Here is a 12,675-nt window from a genome sequence, read left to right on the forward strand (position 1 = left end):
AATTGTCAAGCAATTTTATCGAAAGATGCCACCACTCATTGGAAGTTATCTGGAAAGAAAGTTTCAAGAAAAATTCAGGGGAAACACTATTGGTGTACTACCCCAGATTCACCATGCATATCAAGAACTGACGGAAATGTGTAAGCAGACATCTCTGCAAAGAAGCCTAAAGGATTTATAATTTTGTTCCCAGATACCAATTCCAGGATATTACCAAAGCATAAAGAGATACGACTTGAGAAAAGCTCGAAGCTACAAAGGCAAACCGCACAAATCCCACGTGCGAGTAATAAAGAAGAAGCATCAAAATGATAGGGCAAAAGCTAAGAAATGTAAATGCTTTATATGCGGCGGAGAAGGCCATTTTGCCCGGGAATGAAGGATTAAAGTGGGAAACAAAGAAAGAGTAGCAATGCTTAAAGAATTAGATCTTCCTGAAGATTATGATGTGGTCTGTGTGGATTAAGAAGAAAGTGATAGTGATACAATATGCAATATATCTGAGGGAGAGCATGACACAGAACAACATTGCAATATTGCCACCAATATTCTACCAGAGAATCTATTTGTCTTAATCGGTGAACCACAAGGATGGCAAGTGCAAATAGATATCCCTGAAGAACAATATTATTGTCAGCATGATTGGGAGATAACACAAGGAAGTCAGTACCCTTTATATCAAGTGTCAAGGCTGCGGAAGGAACACAAGCATAAGGTCGCGGGTACATTGTTTAAAATGTTTATTAACTACTTGTTCCATGTGCGCAGACTACTATTTGGGTATTAAAGCAATCGTGGCACCCCCACCTCCTACTTAATATGACGAAAGGAATCTAGTGCCTGAATTATTCAATTATATTGATTTTCTGTTAGCAGAAAATAGAAGGCTTCAAGTGGAAATTGAGTGATTGATGAAGAGGCACTCGGATAAGGAGGAAGAATTAACCCAGGAATTATTGGAAGACTTGCAGCAATTAGAAAAAGGAAAGGAACATGTTACTTTCCTTGAAGAACAGACATCACTTAAAGCCATTGAAGGCCAATACCATCAAAAGAGGGATGTCAACAGATTATACAATATGATTGTAACCTTTGAAATTCCAAATATTGCACCGTTTAGTGTTAATGTAATACTTGATACAGGTGCCACATCCTGTTGCATTGACAAAAGAAGTGTCTTAGCTCAAGCTTTAGAGGAAAACTCTTATACAATAGTAATTAATGGAGTTAATTCAAAGCAGTCAGCTAATTGGAAGCTTAAAGGAGGACAAATGATAATCGGGGAGAATAGATTAAGAGTTCCCTTCACATATTCTTTCGAAATGACCTTAGGAGAAGGAATACAAATGGTCATTGGGTGTAATTTCATCATAAGCATGCAAGGAGGCTCAAGGATAGAAGGTAATACAGTAACTTTTTACAAGAATGTAACAACTATCATCACAAGTCAGAATGTAGCCTCCGCAATTGAAGAATTAGAGTTGGATGAAATGGAATATCTAGACATCAAGGAGCATGTATTCTTTGCTGATAATCCATCAAACACTAATATTCTGTTAAAGCATGGACCATTACTCGCCAGGCTCAGGGAACAAGGCTATATTGGAGAAAATCCCCTCCAACATTGGGCGAAGAATCAAATCACTTGCAAAATTGATATTATTAACCCAGTCATCACCATTCAAGATAAACCCTTATCACATGTGACACTGGCCATGAAGCAGGCTTTTGATAAGCATGTAGAGGCCTTATTAAAGCTGAAAGTAATCAAGCCCAGCAAGTCAAGACACAGAACTATGGTCATGATTGTGCAATCCGGAACAAGTATAGATCCAGCCACATGCAAAGAGATGAAAGGCAAAGAAAGGATGGTGTTTAATTTTCGGACTTTAAACGACAACACATACAAAGATCAGTATAGCTTGCCTGGGATAAATACTATTCTAAAGAAGGTGGGAAATTCCAAAATCTATTCAAAGTTCGACCTGAAATCAAGATTCCACCAAATAGCTATGGATCTAGCATCAATTGAGTGGACAACTTTTATTTGCCCCTCCGGGTTATATGAATGGCTGGTAATGTCATTCGGCCTAAAGAATGCTCCGGCTGTTTTTCAAAGGAAGATGGGCTTCTGCTTTAAAGGTACGGAAGAATTTATAGTCGTTTATATTGACGATATTTTGGTTTTCTCAAAAAATAGAAAATGAGCATATTAAGCATCTGGAAGTTATGCTCAACATATGTGAGCAACATGGGCTGATTTTATCACCAACTAAATGCAAGATTGCAGTACCAAGGATTGAATTCCTTGGGGCAGAAATTGGCGAAGGAAAATTATGGCTACAACCGCATATCATAAAGAAGATTACTGAGGTGCAGGATGACAAGCTTAAGGAAAAGAAGGGTATGAGATCGTGGTTAGGTGTTTTAAACTACGGTAGGACATATATACCAAATCTAAGCTCAAAGCTTGGGCCACTATATGAGAAGACATCTCGTCATGGGGATAAAAGAATGAAGGCTTCTGATTGGGCTCTTGTAAAGTAGATTAAAGCTCAAGTACAGCAGCTACCAGACTTAGAGATTCCTCCTGAATATGCCTATATTATTCTCGAGACAGATGGGTCAATGATTGGGTGGGGAGGAGTGTGCAAATGGAAGCCCAAGAAAGTTGATCCTAGGAGTATGGAAAGAGTATGCACCTACGGCCACGGTAAATTTCCTACAGTTAAATCCGTAATTAATGCAGAAATCTTTGTTGCAATGGAGACAATGAGTGCACTAAAAATTTATTTCTTGGACAAAGAGGAGATCACATTAAGAACAGATTGTCAAGCAATCATCAGTTTTCACAATAAATCTGCCAAAAATAAACCTTCTAGAGTGCGATGGATCGCCTTCACAGATTTCATAACAGGCACCGGAGTAAAAGTAAACTTTGAACATATTGATGGCAAGTTAAACATTTTTGCAGATAGTTTGTCCAGATTAATGGAAGGTCAGGAGACGATAGCAGTACTGACAGAGGAAGGTCTGGGGGGATCTACTCAATTCCCCTTACTAACAGAATATGGGGACCTAATTCATGATATTGCCAAGAAGATAATTATGCCTGAAGAACACCAGAAGCGCCACCGAATGAAAGAAATTGAGGATCAGTCCATTAGAAATGCCTCCCTGGCAATAAATGAGTTGGAGCTTATCCAACAAATGAAAGAATATGACTTTAATCATAGAAGGCATCTGGAAGACGGAAAGGAAAATTACTGGACAGAGAAACTCCCAATTATTCAAGAGACACGAAAGGACCTCTGGAGGGCATCCAATGCCTTACGTGATGTTTATCATGTAATACAGGAAACCCCACCATAACAAGGGAGCAAGTGGTGAGCCCAAGATTCGACAGGTGTAAAGAAGAAAAGATTGAGCCTCGAAGAGCCGTCTTTTCGCCAGTCACTCTTAGCTGTAAAAGTTACTTTATGAAAAGTAAAGGTGTGTTGAATCATGTAAAGTATGGGTGTGTCGAGTCAGTATGTGCTGTAAAGTCCATAATGACTGACAAAGGTGATGAGTAGGAAGGACGATGGGGCTAAAGAAGGGCACCCGCTTCCTATCGTTACAACTTTGTTGAAGCTATATAAGAACTATGAGTGTAGAGGTTTAGACACACTTGAATAACACCAAGGTGTTTATTCCTAAATAGCAAGCATATTTTGTGAGTAGTATTTCCTTTCTGAAGGCGAAATAAATTCTGAGCTCCGACTCGGATTTCATTTCAAGTTCTCGGAAAGTGATTCTATTTTGATATCATACCGCTATCTAACAACTTAAACTTTGAAAATAACTTTTTCATATTTTAAAATGTAAGAATAATTTTATAATTTTATATATTATATTCATGATCTTTTCTTTTTTCATAAACAAATAGTTTAATAAACTTTTTCTCAATAAATAAAAAATATAAATATTTTATTTTCCCTTCGGTCTCTTTTGATTAATAAATATTGTTAGAGCATCCGTAACGCTAATTCGTTATGACATTCATCATCTCATCAAAAAGTATAAGATCCACGGTCAAATACTCATTATAACAACATATTTTTTTCACTCACATCTCTTTTAACATTAACACTCATTATTTATGGGCTCCACCGTCCACTCACTCATCTATTTTACTATCTTTTTTAAAGAATATTAAAAAATTTATAATTTAAAAAAAATAAAAAAAATGAGAAAGAGGATGGTCAAAGATGTTTAAATTTTTAAAAACCCTCTCTCCTCTTTCTTATAAATAAATATTATAATATTTATTCATAATAAAAATAAGATATTAAATGAGTATTATAATACTTATTTATTTGACATCCCATTCCAAACATAAAGTCGCGAGACTAAGACTGATGAAAATAACTATGAATAGAAAGGACGGCTGGACTAACCAGACACCAAGCGTTTCGGCTAAACCGACCGCAGATAAAGTCCATAAAGCGAAAGGCAGGCCAGTCAGCCTGAGCCTGCAGTGCTACTCCACATAAATACCCACACTAGCCACAGTCGGAACCCTAGCTAGGGCCATGGAGAAGGAACTGGTCGGTAGGTTGGAGGCCGCAGTCGCGCGCCTCGAGGCCCTTGCGGTGGCTGGATCTCGCGCCGCGCCGCCGGGCCTCGTCGCCGACGAGCCCGACGCCGTGGATCCGGCAATCGCTGCATTGGACGAGCTGGTCCAGAACTACCTCGGACGGCTTTCAGCCGCTGCTGATAAGATCGGGAGCAAGGTTCAGGAGACCACCAAGATCCTGGCGGAGGCCTTCTCTGTGCTCAAGGAGCTCCTCGTCAAGGCCAAGCAGTGCCAGGTCGGTCTCGGCTGATCTTATCGTTTCTTCCTCTACTTTCCCTTTTTCTGCCAAATTGCGTAATTGTTAAAGTTGTTGCTTTGTGACCAAAAGTTCAAGGGTTCGAATTATGGAAACAGTCTCTTGTAAAAAATAGGATAAGATTGTGTACAATGAATCCTTCTCCGGGACCTGCATCCTTCCCCGGGATCCGCATGGGCTGCCCTTGCCGTCATTATATTTTAAATCTGTTTTGTTCGTTCAACTTGCTGGAGCTTTTGAAGAGGGCGATTAAATTACTTCTGAAGTTTATAAGTATTTGCATCAGTGCTTTACTATGCTAGTGTCAACCTTCTCACATGACTATCGTGCAGTTGGCTGTCATCAAGACCTATTTTTAAATTTGGCATTTGATGTCGGAAAACATTGATAACTTCCAACAATCACTGTGTGAAGTTGTATATTTGTACTTTCCAGTCGGTTTTTGCATTTCATCTTCTTATTGTTGCATTTTCCTGATTCGGTGAATTAGCTTCATTCTTGAATGCTTATGGAATGCCCTAGTGCTTCCCTTGAGTGCATCAAATGTGATCCGACTTCTCTTTCCAGAAACCTGATCTGGCTGGTTTACAAGAGTTCTTGAAGCCACTCAATGAAGTGATCCTTAAAGCAAGCGTCTTGGCAGAAGGAAAACGGACTGAGTTTTTCAACCATTTGAAAACCTCTGCAGATAGTCTTACAGCTTTGGCTTGGGTAGCTTACTTGGGAAAAAATTTAGGTATGTTTATTTTTTTGCTTTTATTAGCTAGTCATCCTTTACTAGTGTAGCCAACTTGGAGTTTTATTAGTAATCCTAATGAAGCTGTTCTCATTTCTGTTATATGCTGCATCTTCAAGGCATGAGTATGCCAACTTCTCATGTGGAAGAAAGTTGGCAGATGGCTGAATTCTATAACAATAAGGTATGCCATTTAATTTTGCCTTATTTGTCAAGTAATTTGTGTGTGTGATGTATTTTACAATTCTATTTTTTTAAAAAAAAATGTACTTGTCAGCCAGATTGCTGGGAAAAAAATGATGAGTCTTTTGCCAGAAGCTACCTACCCTTTATTTTGTCTTGAAAATCTATAAGCCATATTTCCTTCTTTTAATATTTTATAAAATGGTAAGTTATTATGCTCATTTGCAGATGCATGGAAATTCATAGCCATTATTGTATAAAAGTTAAAGTGAAATTCAAAAAAAAAGTTTGCTTTCTCCCACACAAAGGATATCCCACAAGCCAGAGCTGAGTAAAGAATAAAAGAAAGTATTCTATTTCGTGTATTTTGTGCAAACGACTCAATGAAGGAAAGTTTTAGTTTAATTCTTTAAGAATTACACTCTCATAAGGAGGCCAAATATAGCTATTGTTTGATTTCCATATCTTTAGACACGATTTCAGTCTTCAAATACAGCTACTACATGTTTTTGGTTCTGATATATAAGACAGTCCAAAGAATTTCAAAGTAGTTAATTTTACTGGCAGAAGAATCAGTTTCATGCCTTCAACTCCACATTTTCACAGCAGTTCTATTTCCAACCCTGGAACTATTCCAAGAAGACAGATACATTGCTACAGAAATAGATGGTACTCCATTTCAGAACATAGCCAGGCTTCAGTAGCAAAGTTTGAACTTTCAGCCACTCAACATTTACTCTTCAATTTGCAGATAATAAGAAATAGGATTCTGAACATTCTAGCTATTTTTCCTGTTTCTGAACTATGATTAGTAGATATATGGTTTCATAACCAGCCAATGAAGTTACATAGCTTCAGCTGTTCAGGAATATGAACATTGGTTTCAGCATTTCTTTGACAATGTTTACGTCACAAATAACATAGATGAGATAATTGGCTCATTGACTTGTCAGGCCCAACCATTGACCCAAAATATTTAAGACCTCATCTAGTCTCAGCTTATAAATCCTCTTTATTAGTTCACACTCATCACATGAGACTAATCACAATCTCCACATAAAACTTAACATTTCCAATGAAGCCCAACATCCAACTTATACTTCAGCATCTTGCCTAATTGGTTGCATCTGAGACCAAATGACGTCTCCACAATTACATTGGCAATGTTTACCAATGCATTGCCATGTCAAGTATTTGGTCGCTAATTTTCATGGCCTACATAGATGAGGGAATTTAGTATCAGCCAAATTGCTATTAGTTAGCACCCATCCTCTCTTCTTTTCTTTTTAAAAATTCTTTGAGTTTCTATCTTTCCTGGGATGGTATATAGTGGTAGTGAAGAATAACTTTTGTACAGAACCTTGTTGTTTCTAAGCTTCAGATTTGCCCATTTGTGTCACATTTCTCTATCATCAAAAGAATAACCACATCCTGGGTTATCAATGAATTTTTTATCCTCAGCCTTACTAATTCCTTATTTGTTCAATCAATCTGATGTAGGTTATATTCTAGAGAGCATTAAACCTTGGAATTCTCTCCTTGAATCAACTTATACCAACAAATGGGTTGAGACAAGCCATGTTAGTGACAACCATTTGGGATCGGCTATATGTATCTCATTCTTATATTGAACTCTTTGCAAAGATTATATTATTATTACAATTCAAATCGCCTAACTTTCTATGGTCCAACTTTATCCCTCACACCTTTCAACCAATAGTTTTCTGCAACAAACTTTTGCATGAATTGAAAATTTCTGTTAGCATTTTTTCCCCAATGTCGTAGTTTGCCAACTAAATCTCTAAAGTATCATAGAGTTTCTCTATGGTCTGATGTTTGCTACATCATTTACACTACTTTGCAAAAGTGCAAGATAACTTACATCTTTCGAATCCAGATTCTTGTGGAATACAGGAATAGAGATGCAAACCATGTAGAATGGGCAAAAGCTTTGAAGGAGTTGTATATACCTGGATTACGAGATTATGTAAAGAAATTTTATCCCCTAGGTATTGTTTGGGGCTCTTCTGGTGCTGCAGTTCTTTCTTCATCAGCAACCACTCCTGTGGCAAAAGGCCCTCCAGGAAGGGGCCCTCCTGCTCCTCCCCCTCCTCCTTCAACAGCACTTTTTGCCTCTGAAGCTGCAACATCACAATCAAAGGAGGGAATGTCTGCTGTCTTCCAAGAGATCAGCTCTGGCAGATCCGTAACTTCAGGCATGTATAACATGCTAAACAAGATATAATTGAACTTTTGTGCAATCTTTTTTTTCTTCCAAGTAAAATTAATTGATACAATTTTTTATCTGAAAGGTCTGCGGAAAGTCACTGATGATTTGAAGACCAAAAATCGAGCAGATAGAGCTGGTGTCGTTGCTGCTACCGAAAAAGGCTCTCGTGCTAGTTCCTTCTCCTTCTACAAAGAAGGGCCTCCAAAACTTGAGCTTCAAATGGGTCGCAAGTGAGAGATGCTTTTATTTCTTTTTCCATCAAAAGAAGTCTATTAATTGTAGTGTTCTTACAACTTCTCTTAACAGGATAGTCTTGCAGTTGTATATATTTTTTCCCTCGAGTTTAATCTATTATCTTTAGGTGGGTTGTTGAGAATCAGATTGGAAAAAAGAATCTGGTTATTGATGACTGTGATTCCAGGCAAACTGTATACATTTATGGGTGCAGAGATTCAGTTTTACAAATTAAAGGTAATTCTGATCAAATGTTAGGTTGCTCGTGAAAAGCTGTCATTTTAACTCACTGTTCTAAAAAAATGATAAATCTATGTGATTTTTGTGTTGCATAGGAAAAGTGAACAACATTACAATTGATAAATGCACCAAGATGGGTACTGTATTCACGGTCAGTGTGTGAATTTGTACACTAATTTCCTGTGTATGTGGCTTATCATGCATATCTTCACAGACTAACTATTTCTCTGGATGTGTGTTATTAGGATGTTGTGGCTGCTTGTGAAATTGTGAATTGCAATGCTGTTGAATTGCAATGCCAGGTACTGACTATATCTAGTGGCTTATAGAGCTCAGACATTTGTTTAGAAAGGTGCCTGGTTTTCATATTCTGCTTTACTTACATGGATATCTGGAATTTAAATCCGGACTTGTTTCCCCTTGTGTTTTTTTATTCTTGCTAATGTTTTTGAGAAAAAAGTTCATTAACTTCTAATTCTCTTTTACCGGTAAGAAATCTTTGGTTTGAGATTTGCAGAATTATCCTGCCTTTTTCTTCATTGAAAATAAACTACTGTGCCTCCATACTTGTTCTGAGTCATACAAACAATGGGATACATTTGTCTATTACCGTCTCATTGGAAACACCCCATCTCATGATCTTGGTTGAGCTTGTGAAGTATATTAGGAGTTTCTCGATTATTACTTATAATTGAGCTGCAAAATCTGCTCTTTTTCTGAAGCATAGTAACTAACTAATCACATTGATGGGAAAGTAGGTCTAAAGAAATGCTATTTTCTTCTAGCTGCAGCATTTTTGAGCTGAGAAATGATATTGAGGCTAGTCTATCTACAATAAAGATTTCAATTCCCTTCCAAGCAATAAACAATCAAATTAATTTTCACAGCATTGCTTAGGTCTTGGGATAACTAACTTCCACTATAAGCATCTCCCTTAACTAATAAAAATGTCAAATTGATTAATTGTCACAGTTATGTATACACGAAACCATCAGCATAGGCTTTCAGAGATGCCCTGATAAAGCAGAGTTATGGAAGAGATCCTATATATATTTGGTTTCTTTTTCCAAATAGATTTGTTTCAAAGAAATGGAAATTATGTATTGCATTTATAATGCCACCAGAGTTCAAAGATTTGTCTTTTATGTTATTTCAAATATTTTTCACGTCATGTAGGGTTCAGCACCAACAATATCGATTGACAATACATCAGGTTGCCAATTGTACCTGAGCAAACATTCATTGGGGGCTTCAATAACCACTGCCAAATCAAGTGAAATTAATGTACTTGTTCCAAATGCTGGTCCTGACAGCGACTGGGTAAGCCACCTCCAGTGCCTTGCACTTTTCCTCAAATTATGATTAAACAATTGCTTAACCTTATAAATGCATGACGACTACTTTTCCTTTATGTGATTTGATATTCTTGTCATACGGTGTTCAGTTGACTTTTTATGGGATAAACCATATTTTACCTCTTAGTTTCCTTTATAATGCTAACCTCAGGTATCATGGTATCAAGAAAGCTATATGGCTAATGCTTATTGACAACTCTGCTAAAACTCAAGTTGATCAAGTGAAATATAATGAATGGACTATGGAGCGTGGACTTTATAACCTTGCCTACTTACATCTAGCTCAAGGGCGTGTCTACTGTAGGGAAAGGAGCCCAAATAGAGGGAAAGAAGAGGAAAGCAGCAAGATTCACTTGCCTTCAGGGAAAGGAAGCAATTTGAAATTCTCTTCATTACTTTTGGAAACACTTATGAGGAGAGAGAAGTGAGGAGAGAAATCATGAAAAGTGGAAGGCACTTCTAACCTCTGCAGTAGCTCCTGTCCTGTCTCCTGTCGATTGTTCTTGCTGGCATGTTCCATGCAATGCAATCAGCAAGTGCAAACCAGCTCTGCACACTACCACTGGCATTGTTCCCAGCCAGCATTTCAGTGGTACTAGACAGTTTTACCATCTACACTCTCTGTATCTTCTGTTGGTTGTCATTGCTGGCTTGCTCTTTGCAACACGAGCAATTAGTATAGACCGATTGCATCTAGCTGTCAGCACCACAGACACTGATTTGCACCTCTCCATGGGCTGAAAAGGAGAAGAGGAGAAAGATGGTGAGGCAAATGGGTCATGCGGTATGAATGGAACGTACCTTTTTTCTCAATTTTCTTCTTCCTTTTGGCTAGAATGATCTGGGATGAAAATGAGTTTTTTTCTTTTTCTATTTTTCTTCCCTGCGTCTATTCCCTAAATTTCCCCTATTTTTATCCCCTCTAAAATCTTCCACTGTTAACATACCCAAATGAATAAAATCCTTCCTAGCTTTGAAATTGTGGCTGGCTTCATCAAAATTGAGTGGATAAATGCAAAACATTCTTGCATCTATATGTCAGGAAGCTGAAACTTTTGCAACCTAAGGGACCATTTAACAGTCTGTCCAACTTAGGATATCCTTGAAGCAAACTTAATCCAATTTGATTGCATTTATCTGAAGCACAGTTGGCAAAAACCAATTCAAACACTCAAGTCTTAAAATTTTCATAGTTTACTGATCCTGCCCACAAGCGTCGACGCCAATCACCGGATGACAATGAGGATAATGACGTAGTTGGGCGCTTGGACAAAGAGAAATAACGAGAAAAGGGTTAAAATAATAGCCAAGGAGTTTTCTGGCGTAGTCACTCCGACGCTCAAGTTAGAGGATGAAGAAGATGAATATTAGGATTTCAATGTATATATATATATACCTTGGAGATTGAAAATGACTATCTTTTATAGAGGAAAAGTAGACTTTTTCAATCCGTTCCGATCTTCATGTAATCACTATTTAATTCCTTATAACCAAGATTGACATATTTTTTCCATCTGTTCCGATTTTCATATTGTTATTATTTAATTCTTTAAATAATATAAGATTTATTTATGTCGTTGTCTTTCTCCTAAAATAACTAAGATTTGTGCGATGATTATTCTTTTCCTGAAATGACCCCTTATCTTATATGGCTGAGGGGCTAGGAGGTCTGAATAGCTATGAAGCTAGGAGGCCTGATAGGTAATGGAGCTGAGAGGCCGAGTAGCTACGGCGCCGGGAGGCTTGAGTAGCTACGGAGCCAGGAGGCCTGAGTACCTAGGCACCGATCTGATCTCGGAACCATCTTAGCAGATTCACTAACTTCCTGTCCACATGGCGTCCTACCTTCTACAAATAGCATATCATCTCAGTAGATTGTAATTGAAATGTTTTTCTAGCTTGCATGCTTTTCTATTTTGGCACCAATATGAAACTGAGAAGAATTTCCGCTGATAAATTTTTTTTAACAAAAACAAATTTGATGTACTTAAACAATGTCAACGCCAACCTTTTGGGCTTGTTGCCCCAAAACTAAGCGGTTCACATGCCTTGAGTAATCATGTAAAAGGTTGACCCACTATGAATTTTGATCATTAGGAGTCCAATGTATTATTCCTTATTATTGTTGTAGGTGGAACATGCTTTACCGCAGCAGTTTGCCCACAGTTTCAAGAGCGGTCAGTTTGTGACAACGCCAGTATCACACTCAGGTGGCTAGGCACGCTCACCATGTTTGCCGTCACATATATATACTGTGTGATTATTATAGACCTGCGGAAAATGCTGCAATTGTTCTCTTTGTAAGATGTGTAATTTAGTTTCTATTAAAAACCGTATATATTCTGGTCATCTTGGTTCATTTGTTTCTTTCGAGTCGCAGAAATTTAGCCATTCAGGCATCATCTCTGCGTTGAAGGCGTGTTTTTTGTATTGATCTTTGTAAGGGCGGAATTTCCAATTTGAAAGGGCGAGACGTTAATTTTGTTCCATGTAGCATTAATAGGCCTTGTATAATATCTTTGAAATCATTATTATCCATTTAGGTTTCGTGACCACATGAACGTATTGTTTACGAACCTAACTACGAGATTCGTCGTTGTCTTACTGTTTAAATCACAAACTAATTAATCATTCAGTGGAGTATATATAATGTATTAAATGAAATGCATGAGTTAGTGTCTTCTTGTATGCTAGTGTATTGGTTCTCAACCAAGCTTTTTGATGGCCGCCCAACCAATGACATCTTGGAAGCCTTCTTGAATCATTCTCCTAAAAGTATACCTTTAATATTGCAAGTGAGTCTTGAAAATTAATTATTAATAT

General features: G+C 37.6%; 1 protein-coding gene across 4 annotated transcripts; it reads left to right on the forward strand.

Annotated features, from left to right (window-relative positions):
* Positions 1-4,485: 4,485 nt before the first annotated feature.
* LOC122035781 (cyclase-associated protein 1-like) lies at positions 4,486-12,339 on the forward strand. Of its 4 annotated transcripts, none has more exons than XM_042594889.1 (10): positions 4,486-4,853; positions 5,442-5,610; positions 5,730-5,794; positions 7,691-8,009; positions 8,106-8,253; positions 8,385-8,494; positions 8,593-8,648; positions 8,743-8,799; positions 9,674-9,817; positions 11,046-11,488. In XM_042594889.1, the coding sequence occupies exons 1-10, from the start codon at positions 4,575-4,577 to the stop codon at positions 11,133-11,135; spliced, it is 1,437 nt and encodes a 478-aa protein (XP_042450823.1). In that variant the 5' UTR covers positions 4,486-4,574; the 3' UTR covers positions 11,136-11,488. The 4 variants fall into 4 exon arrangements, with proteins under 4 accessions (XP_042450823.1, XP_042450827.1, XP_042450829.1 ...); XM_042594893.1 differs by having other exon boundaries at positions 4,487-4,853; positions 10,004-11,945; XM_042594895.1 differs by lacking the exon at positions 11,046-11,488 and adding an exon at positions 11,517-11,945 and having other exon boundaries at positions 4,487-4,853.
* The last annotated feature ends 336 nt before the right edge of the window (positions 12,340-12,675 follow it).

Source organism: Zingiber officinale, chromosome 1A (assembly GCF_018446385.1).
Source record: "Zingiber officinale cultivar Zhangliang chromosome 1A, Zo_v1.1, whole genome shotgun sequence".
NCBI classification, from domain to species: Eukaryota; Viridiplantae; Streptophyta; class Magnoliopsida; order Zingiberales; family Zingiberaceae; genus Zingiber; species Zingiber officinale.

Coding starts and splice junctions, on each gene's coding strand:
- LOC122035781 (XM_042594889.1), top strand. CDS start 4,575: ATGGAGAAGGAACTGGTCGGTAGGTTGGAGGCCGCAGTCGCGCGCCTC. Junction 8,254..8,384: donor GAGCTTCAAATGGGTCGCAA/GTGAGAGATGCT, acceptor TATTATCTTTAG/GTGGGTTGTTGAGAATCAGA. Junction 9,818..11,045: donor CTGGTCCTGACAGCGACTGG/GTAAGCCACCTC, acceptor AAATTTTCATAG/TTTACTGATCCTGCCCACAA.